This window comes from Chaetodon trifascialis, chromosome 11 (assembly GCF_039877785.1).
Source record: "Chaetodon trifascialis isolate fChaTrf1 chromosome 11, fChaTrf1.hap1, whole genome shotgun sequence".
Classification (NCBI taxonomy): domain Eukaryota; kingdom Metazoa; phylum Chordata; class Actinopteri; order Chaetodontiformes; family Chaetodontidae; genus Chaetodon; species Chaetodon trifascialis.
In genome coordinates, this window is record NC_092066.1 from 18,921,667 (window position 1) to 18,931,426 (window position 9,760).

Genomic DNA, 9,760 nt, shown 5'->3' on the forward strand with positions numbered 1-9,760 from the left:
CTCATTTAGCATTTAGCTAACAGAGTTCCAGCTCATGTGCTGCACTCAATTTTTCATCATATACAGTGGCAGGCACCTCGGGTCAAAATCTATGTCACTGTCAACAGTTGAGTGAGCTGAACATGACTCATCTCCAGAAGTAAATAAAGTTAAAGATGAAATTATACAAATTTAGAGGGGAAAAAAAGCAAAAGAGCACCATGCAAAAGTTTGGACACCCCAAGAGATTCGAGCTCTACAGTAGCTTTCACCAAGGTCTCTATGGCTGTGGCTTGTTGGTCATCATCAAATGTTAAGTGCACAAGTGATGCAAATTTCAAAGCTTTATAAATACTGTGACTCATCAGACCTTGTCCCAACACTCAGCAGCCATTGGCTCCTCTAAGCAGCTGTCCAGCAGTCTGAAAATTAAAATAATTGATGCCCACAAAGCAGGTGAAGACTATAAGACGACAGCAAAGTGTTTTCAGGAAGCTGTTTCTTCAGTTTGTAATGTAACTAAGAAATGACAGAATTCAGCTTCAGACATTTGAAGAGGAACATCTAAACAAGTCTGATGCATTTTAGGAACGAGTCCTGTGGACTGATGAAGTTAAAATCAACCTTTTGACCACAGTGAGCAAAGTTATGTTTAGAGAAAAGAGGGAGCAGACTTTCATGAAAAGAACGTCTCCACCTGTCAAACATGGCGGTGGATGGATCATGCTTTGGGCTGCTGCTGCAGCGAGGGAGACAGGAAACATTTCACTGGTGGAGGGAAGAATGGATTCAAATAAAAACCAACAAATTCATCACAGCGTCCATAAAAATGCTGCACGTGAAAACACACATGTGTGTTTGACTGCCTGAAGAGACACGAGCTGAAGGTTTTGCAGTGGCCCTCACAGGCCAGTCCAAAATCTGTGGGTAGACCTCAAAAGAGCAGTGCATGCAAGACAGTCCAAGAATATCACAGGACAAGAAGCTTTCTTTCAAAAGAGTCAGAGAAAATCCCCCAAGCAGGAACTGAAAGACTCTCAGCTGCTGCGAAAAGTCTTTATAAGCTGAGATGCTGAGCACTGACCATGCAGGGTGCCCAAACTTTTGCCTCTGGCCCTTTTGCTTTTATGTTGTTTTGAAACTGTAAAAGAAGGAAATAAAAAGCAATCTTGCTTCAAATATTGTGTTTTCTTAAACTTCATGCTGTCCTTTACTTGCTTAGCTATTCAGTCACAGACATTTTGACCAGGGTTGGTCAGACTTTTTCATGCCACTGTATTTTAACTGCAGGTACATTTTCACTTTTTGTCGGATGAGAAAACCAACACTTTTATTTCTCAGCATACCTTAGTTAAAACTATTAACTATTACCTCTGTAACTATAAACATAACTGATGCAATCATATCTAAACATTAAAACCTGTTAACACCTTTGATTTGATTATGAAATGATCGAATTCTACATTTTACTTTTACACGGGTTTAAATATGAAGCTTATGGCGGCATAGATCTTTGGAAAAATGGCCGTCAGACACACAGTTTGCTTTTCATTGTTTCCAACACAGCTTACATATGCTATCTGACTTTTGCTTCTTGTTTTTTGCCTAATCTTTCTTCCTTTGCTGCTGTCTTTTTTTCTCTCTGTTTCTCCTTTGCGATGGTGGGATTTGCTTTTATTTGCCCAGAGGAGCCTCCTCCTCGCCCTCCTCAACCAGCAGTGTTAATCAAGAGTAAGTCTGGTTTCCCTCAGCAGCTCCTCACCCATTGCTCCTGCCCTCTCTGTTCTCTCCTAGCTCCACTCCTCCAAGGTACATCCCATACTTTTTTGTCTCTCCTTTGTTTGTCTTTGCAGTGATTCTATCGTTTACCTTCACTCCTCTCTTAACATCGTTGTTTCTCCATCTCTCCACGCCTACGTCCCTCTGACGGGTGTGCAGTGTCCTTGCTGTGCACTGTAGGACTAACTTCGAACCTGGAGATTCTTTTGCTGTGTGTCTTGTATTTGTGGTGTGAAGTGACCTTAATGAGAATTGGTGTCATTGGTGTCTGAATTTTGTTTTCCATCAAGTAATGAGTGCACTGTGTGTTTTTGTCTCCAGAGCCTTGCTATGATGCAGTCAATGATGATGAGGATCTGACTTCGGCAGGACTAAAAAGATTATCACTTCGGAAAACGGGTTCTGTCAAAGGCTTAAAACTTAAACCAGCTGCGTGGGTCTCTGCTTCCAAGCAAGGGAGTGGCCGGATTTCAGGCTCAGGCTACAACCCCAACAGTGAAGTGTCCCTCATTGACTTTGGGGAGGAGTTCCCCCCGTCTACACCTTCCCCCTCCCCTGTGGTTGAAATTCAGATTCCTTCACTGGCAAAGCTAGCTTTGGAAGCAGAGAACATCCTGGACCGGACTCCTCCTCAGAGTCCATGTAGATCATTGCCCCGTCCCCTTCACCCTACGCCTGTAGTGGACTGGGATGCCCGGCCATTACCCCCACCCCCAGCCTATGACGATGTAGCCCAAGACGAAGAAGATATGGAGGTACGGTAGGAGGTGATACAGCACATTTCACATCGTGCCAACATATCATGGAAATGGGATGTTATCATATCACTGACATCCATAAAAGAATGTATTTAAGTTGTAAATCTTCTTTCTCCACCAAGGTGAGCTCCATCAACAGCTCGGAGCAGCAGCAGCATGAAGAGGAGCAGAATGATGTCCGTTTTCCAGATGAGGCTCCCTCTCCTGGACAGAAGTTGGAGGGTGAGGCTCTTGTCTCCAGGGGCCCAGACAGACCAGGCCTGGAGGACAACCTCTTTCTCCCCAGCAGGCAAGCCCAGGGCCTGTCCACCTCCTTCTCCCAGTCAGCAGAGATCTTCCAAGAACTCCAGCAGGAGTGCATGAGAAGGCTTAATGTACCGACTGGAAGTGCTGCCCGGTCGAGCTCACCCACCCAGATCTCAGCCTCGTGTCCCCAGACCCCACAGACCCAGGAGGAACCCAGGAGTGTCCTCTCCTCCAGTGAGGACAAACCCCAGATCCCCCCACGGGTTCCCATACCCCCTCGCCCCATAAAAAGGGGGGACTACACATCTGCTCGCTGGTCAAGGGACCTCTCCCTGTCACCGACACTAGCTGACACCACAGAGGACGTTTTAGGCCCAGGCCAGGACCGACCACCTCAGATCCCTCCCCGGGACCCTTTGTCTCAACCAGGCTCCAGGACTCCCAGCCCCATGGGCCTGGTAGTGGGCTCCCCTCAGCAGAGAGTCTACTCTATCAGCCCCACCACCATGCAGTCTACGCTTACCTCCTGCCCCTCCACACACACCTACGGCTCCTACCTCTCCACCTCTCCAGGTAAACTCATGCCTACCACACACAGCTTTGCCTCAGATCCTAAATATGCTGCACCCAAAGTGATCCAGGCGCAGGGGAAGGACGCTGCCAGCAAGGGCCCCTGTATCCTCCCTATCGTCCGTGATGGACGTAAAGTTAGTAACACCCACTATTACCTACTGCCAGAGAGGCCTCCGTACCTCGATCGCTATGACCGTTTCTTCAGGGAGGCGGAGAACCTGCCTGCCGGCGGTGTGGAGGAAAGGCACGTACGGCAAGCTAACACCGCCACTGTCAGACCCATGGTGGTCAGCAGCCAGACTCTCCAGGGACATGCCCAGGGACAGGGGCTTTTGCAGCCAGGCGAGCTGAAGGCTAATTTCTCCTCCAACAATAACAGCAGTCTGGGTGGGCCCCGGTCAGGGATGAAGACATCAGTTAGTCTCCCTCGTGTCTGTTCAGACGGGCTGACGGCACCGGTGGTCACTGCCTCCTGCACCAGGACAGACGGAGGAGGGAGCTCCGCTGACAGGGTGAAAATGGTAAGGTCACGGATATTTGGATTGCCTTTGCAAATCCTCATTTGAAATACACTGAATGTAGTTTCATATGCTGAAAGGCGATATTTCTTCCCTCAGCAATGAAAGTACTTGAAGTTTTCTCACTTTCTCTTTCATAAAGGATGTGAAACCCCTGCAGTTGGATCATTTGCCTGCAGTACATTTAACCTCATGTCCTCCTTAATACTACTTTGATTGCTTTTTTTCTAAATGAGATAAAAAAGAAACTAGATATCCATGTGTTCTCAGTCTCCTATCACTAGTTTCATTATCAAATATCAGTCCAACGTTCTGGGTAATCCTGTAGGATTGTTCTAATAAGTAATAGTAAGAGTACAAATGTTGTATAATGCAGTGTGGTGTATATTTGATACATGGCTTGTTTGACTCCTCTCTGTTAAAACTCATTATTTTCTCAAGGTTAATGTAGTTTTTAGGTGTAACTTATAATAAATAAATAATAATAAATATAATAATAAATATAAACATTATGATACACAGTATATTACATTTGCACATACACTGAACACAACAGAAGGTCATTGTTGCTGGTTGTCCATAGCTTGTAGGCAAAAATATGTGTATGTGCAAATGTGTGTTTCCCTTTCCCGTAGAGACTGAGAGTAAGAGTGAGCAATTTGCAATTTCTGGCACATACGGCAGCAGCTTTTAACAGCTGAAATCTGTTAGAATTGAACTGATTACCTCCCTACGCAGCTTCAAATCATTATCAGAACCAAATTATGATTGATCTGTAGCAGCAAAATAACCTTTTTGAACCAGAGCTGAACTTATGAAAGCCAATACATTAGACTAATTAAACTGGAAGTTACATTTGAGCATTCAAACTTTGTTCGACCACCATGAAAAAGCAACGTCTCATAACTTGTTTAAAAATATGCCAAACAAAGGCCACATAAATTTTTGCTTTGAGTTGAATTTAACAGACTGGGAACCAGCATTTGTTGTTTGTTTGTTTGTTTTTTTGCTGTCCAATTGATTCTGACACCAATTGAACCTGATTGAACTGCAGTCAGAATCACTACAAAACACCAAAGGCTCTACATCGATCAGGCACTTGGCATTTTGTAACGGATACTGAGATCTGTGGCCGCACAAGAGGTGCAGTGAGAGTGTGGGGTCATATATAACCTGAACTGCAGAGGAGTCCAATGCAAGGCATAGACGTGCAGTTTGCTAGCTGTAGTAGTTTAAGTAGAACAGCAGTGTAAGTAAAGGTATAAAATCAATGATTATGCTGCTACAAAGTCCCATCACAGGCAGGGACGCAGTGTCAGTGTGATCTTGTTGAAATTAGATTATCTTAAGGTGGATTTGGATAAACATAATTAGTAGAACCCAGGCAACTGTAATTCAGTTTGTGCAGAGGTAGAGGACTGTTCGAGAAGCCGCATTAAATCCAGTGAAGCTTAAATCTCTGCACTTGGACTCTTATCAACTTTTCCAAGTGAAGCTGAAGTAAACAACAGAACTTGGTTAAGGGCCAACAACAGCAAAAAAAAAAAACTTTCTTAAGTTGAAGATTGTTACTTCATTGTCAGATTTGCAGTGTGTAACTATCATATCGTCATCTTTCACTGTCAACAAACCAAATAAACCGTCATCTGGTTTTCAATGAAAACATCTGTATACATTTTCCATGTTTATCTTCTTTGTTTACCAATGGAAGTGTTGTTAATCATGGGGTCCTCAGCTTTTATGTGAAATGGCAAGAAAACTCTTTTCAAGTTGAAGATTGTTACTTCATTGTCAGATTTGGAAGTGTCTCTACAAGAAGGGTGAATGCTAAATTGACACAGATGATTTCACCCCAAAGAACCACCCAGTCGTGCATGCAGGTCCTTAGTGTAAGTGTTGTTGGATGCTGCAGAGACTAACACTGTGGATGTTGTCTGATTCAGGTGCAGGAGGCAGTTCATGGTGTGACAATAGAAGAGTGCCAAGCTGCCCTCCAGAACCACAACTGGAATGTCCAGAAAGCTGTACATTATCTTAAGGTGAGAGCATTTATTTGTAAAACTTAATGCGCTGCAGTCACTTATTGAAAACCATGTTTCCCATATCTGGTGTTCATACTGTGATTCTGTCGTACTCACAATAATAAACATTTTGTTAAGGTGTGTAGCAGAAGGTGATCAGACGAGGCCACATCAATAAATATAAAAATAATAATAATTAAAATGAGGTGTGAAAAGAAATATAAGCTCTATATTGTTTCTTTAACCTTCAGTCAGGGCTGGAAAAAAGAGAAAACCTCCAATTGATTGATTTAATAAATTAAAAATCAATGAGGTTTCCTCTGCTCTTTATCTTTTACCAGCTCATTTTATTTTTCAGAGCTTTAGTTTTCTGATGTGTTTTTAATGATTCATCAACATTTCAGGGTGTGTTTCTGTGTGTGTGGTCTGTGCGGCTATAGCTGGCTTAAATGAAACAACTGGTTTCCAAGCTAGCTATGTAGCTAAAGCTAGCTTTTCATTTATTTTATCAACTGATTGGAGGTAAAAGAAAAAATAAGAGAAAGCTTCTAACAACTGGTTGGAGGTTTTGTTTGTACACCTCATTTAAATTGTTTAACTCAGTGTTTTTCAACCACTGTGCTGCGGCACATAAGTGTGCTGTGAGAAATCATCAGGTGTGTTGTGGGAGATTATTCACTTTCACCTGATTGGTGCTCTAAGGCTTAGAGCACCAATCAGGTGAAATCTTCCTGTGTGTCTTTCTTCAATTTCTGCAAGAATATCAGCTTTGTCTTCAACTAAACAGGCCCAGGTTTCACACTGAATAAGTAAATTTAGACTAGATTTTCATTATATTTCTGTAAATTTACTTTTTGTGACATTTTTGTTTGGTTGTGTGCCTTGTGATTTTTCTAATGTAGAATGTGTGCCGTGGCTCAAAAAGGTGGGAAACACTGGTTTAACTAATAGTATTATTTATTTTAAATAATAAAAATATTAGTCTCACACACACAAGAAAGGCGAACCGAGTTGGTGAAACAAACCAAGTAAAAAGTAAGACCATAGTTGTAGTCCATCACAATAAAAGGCTCCATGAAGTGCACGATTATGTTGCAGCAGTGCAGTTACTAAAAGAGATCCAGACTCCTCGGCAGTAAACACCCCTCTGTGCTGCAGAGGGGTCCTCAGAGATCCACTTCATGGCATCTCAGGTCTGGCCTTTACTGTAATAAACTTTTTTTTTATACGAGACATAACTGCGAACAGATAAACAGTCATTTAAAGTTCCTTTTACTTCATGGGTTCATATCATATGAGGACAGCAGCTTTGTGGAACCTCGAGGGAAAATCAGGTCAGTGCTGCAATGAGCCCACTATAAATAAAAAACCATGTAGACACTCTGAGCCGCCTGTGGTTGGTGGCCACTGTGGCAGGATGGAGGATGTTTTTGGATGACAGTGCGCACGAGGGAACGCTTGAGTTCTCCTTAATAGCGGCTGCAGAGTTTAAAGGATAAATAAAAATGCAATCCAAAGGTCTCAAATTCACTCAGAGCAACAGAAGTGTGTTGGAGCAATGTATTAAGACAGAAATGATGTGACATCACGCTTTCTGCTGCTGCAACCACCCTCACCTGAAGGAGTAAAAACAATGAATTCTGCACTTGTCTCCCATACAGTATCTGACCCTGTGACCCTGCTGGAATGTCTTCTCCCTCCCTAACTCTTGGCTTCTTTGGACAATCATTCTGATCTTTGTTTGTTATCTGACTCTCTGCAGGTGGAGCAGCTCTTCTGTTTGGGTCTGAGGAGCAGGTCAGAGTGTCTAAAGCTGCTGGAGATGTGCGACTGGAACCTGGAGTTGGCCAGCACTCAGATGTTAGATAACTACGGATCCACAACCAGACAGAGGTGCCGTATTCTGGAGCTTTGTTTGCTCATCTTTGGGTCATAAGTGCCCATGTAGAATCTGTAAATGGGCTCTGTTGTCCATCCATCCATCTTACTTAATACTTCAGTGTTGGCACTTCATGAGGCATCCAGAGCCTCTAGTCTGGATATTTAATGTAGCATCAGTGGCGTTTTGTCTGTCATTGTGATGGTAATGCTCAGTAAGCGCATGTTTGGACATTGTCCCTGGAAACTGAATTCACTCACATACGACCTCGCTCCTTATGCTCACATGAGGTCAATTTGGTCACATCTGTCACTGGACAACAGACCATTAAAATCTGCCTCCCAGCTGGGCTTAACTGCTGGAGGTTTTCCCCCCTCCAAATATGAATTACTGCAAGTTAACTGGCAAAGTTAACAGCAGATGTTTACAGTAGGGAGACAGGCAGCAGTGTGAGGCAATGAGAATGCTGATGTGCTCCGTTAATGAGGCTAAGAATCAAATCTGGCTGCTAGACTGAGAAAGTTTCTGCTTTGTTGAGCTTTTCTATACAGTAATACACATTTATTTTGAAAATGGTCTCAAAAGCATGAAAAATTGAATGCATCTCTCACGTAAATAGCCTCAAAAGTGGAAGTCTCTCTTGAAAGACAATGTAAATGTCATTCAAGTTAATCATATTTTTCTTTTAGCAGGATTTAGCATTTCATCTCACTATTTTTTCAATCTAATCTAAAGCCTCTGTCTATTTGCAGACGGTGACAGGAATCTCAAGCTGCTGAGCTCTGGTTGGAACCGTCCTCAGTTAAACATCACCAGAGGAGGTGAACCTGCCCCTGACATTTATGCCTCAGACCCACCTCCATTCAGAACACTGTAATGTGACGATGGAAGAATCAAGCACATTTTCACTGAACGAGCACAAAGAAGTACCAGGCTTCATTATGGCTCCATCCATACTTAACACGGACAGAGACTTTGGGTCTGAAAGGTGTGTTTGTTGCACTCATAAAGAAACTGCAGAAAAGAAACTGCAGACCACCATCGACCTTCTTTTCAAAGTTGTTCCAAAAGAAAAATGACACTGTACTTTCATGTGGTCAGCCTGAAATGTGTCATCCCAACGGGTCCCCACAGTGTCGCAGATCAGTCTGCTACAGATCCACGTACTGGTATTCTCACTGCCACAATTACACTGTTAGCTACTGCACATGGATACTTTAATCTTTTCTTTTGTTAGCGGCGTTAAAAAAGCGTTTGAAAGAGAATCTGAAGAGGCTAAAAGGAGTTCAATAGCACAGTAGGCACAGTAGCATTTCTAAAAAGGTTCATGCTTTGCCACAAGGTCATTATGTTTTGTCAGAATACGGCAAGTAGCTCTGATTGGCTGAAAACTGGTCTCTCATTCAGTGAGCCGTGTCAGAATTGAGCCTAATGACTGAACAGTGTATGTACGGATAGTTCAGTCAAGGTCAACTTCCTGTATTGGTGACTTTAGCGCCACTTAAAAGTAATTGTTTTGAAGACCATCACATTGTACCACAACAAAATACATAGCTGATATTTAATTGGCTGTCCAGGCCGTATTGTACAGGAAATAAATTGGCCTGTTTACAGTGGTGAAGTGGGATGGGGTTATGATCATGCTGCTGAAAGCCTGTGGAGTGGAGGAAGAATGTGCAGAAAAAAATTACTGTTGCAAAAGGTTTCTCTACAATGGCAAAAAAAAAAAAAAAAATGCTCATCTTCAATGATTTGTGTATTACATTTTACAGTTTGGCAAAGGATGTTCGTCAGCATTGACGCAGTGCTGCAGAGTTAAAGGTCAAAGCGGTCCAGTGTTGGCTTGAATCAGAAATAGAGGAGTTTGTCCAGGATTCGCTTCTTTTAGAGACGACAAAACTGTCTAATTTATGTTCATAGGGTATACATAATCCACCATTTATAAAAAGACATTTACGTATTTGTGAAAAAGAAAGTGATATATTCTTTTAATATATTTTGAACACA

At 42.7% G+C, this 9,760-nt stretch overlaps 1 protein-coding gene across 4 annotated transcripts in view; it reads left to right on the plus strand.

The window, feature by feature from the left end:
* tnk2b (tyrosine kinase, non-receptor, 2b) overlaps positions 1-9,471 on the plus strand; it is a 33,491-nt gene extending 24,020 nt beyond the window's left edge. For 2 of the 4 annotated variants that reach the window (XM_070973733.1, XM_070973734.1), the window contains exons 13-18: positions 1,666-1,710; positions 2,080-2,513; positions 2,639-3,856; positions 5,797-5,892; positions 7,637-7,767; positions 8,506-9,471. In XM_070973733.1, the coding sequence (XP_070829834.1) occupies positions 1,666-1,710; positions 2,080-2,513; positions 2,639-3,856; positions 5,797-5,892; positions 7,637-7,767; positions 8,506-8,512 (1,931 nt within the window). In that variant the 3' untranslated portion in view covers positions 8,513-9,471. The remainder of the gene's footprint in view (positions 1-1,665; positions 1,711-2,079; positions 2,514-2,638; positions 3,857-5,796; positions 5,893-7,636; positions 7,768-8,505) is intronic. The other 2 variants (XM_070973735.1, XM_070973736.1) reach the window with 1 other exon arrangement.
* Positions 9,472-9,760: the final 289 nt, after the last annotated feature.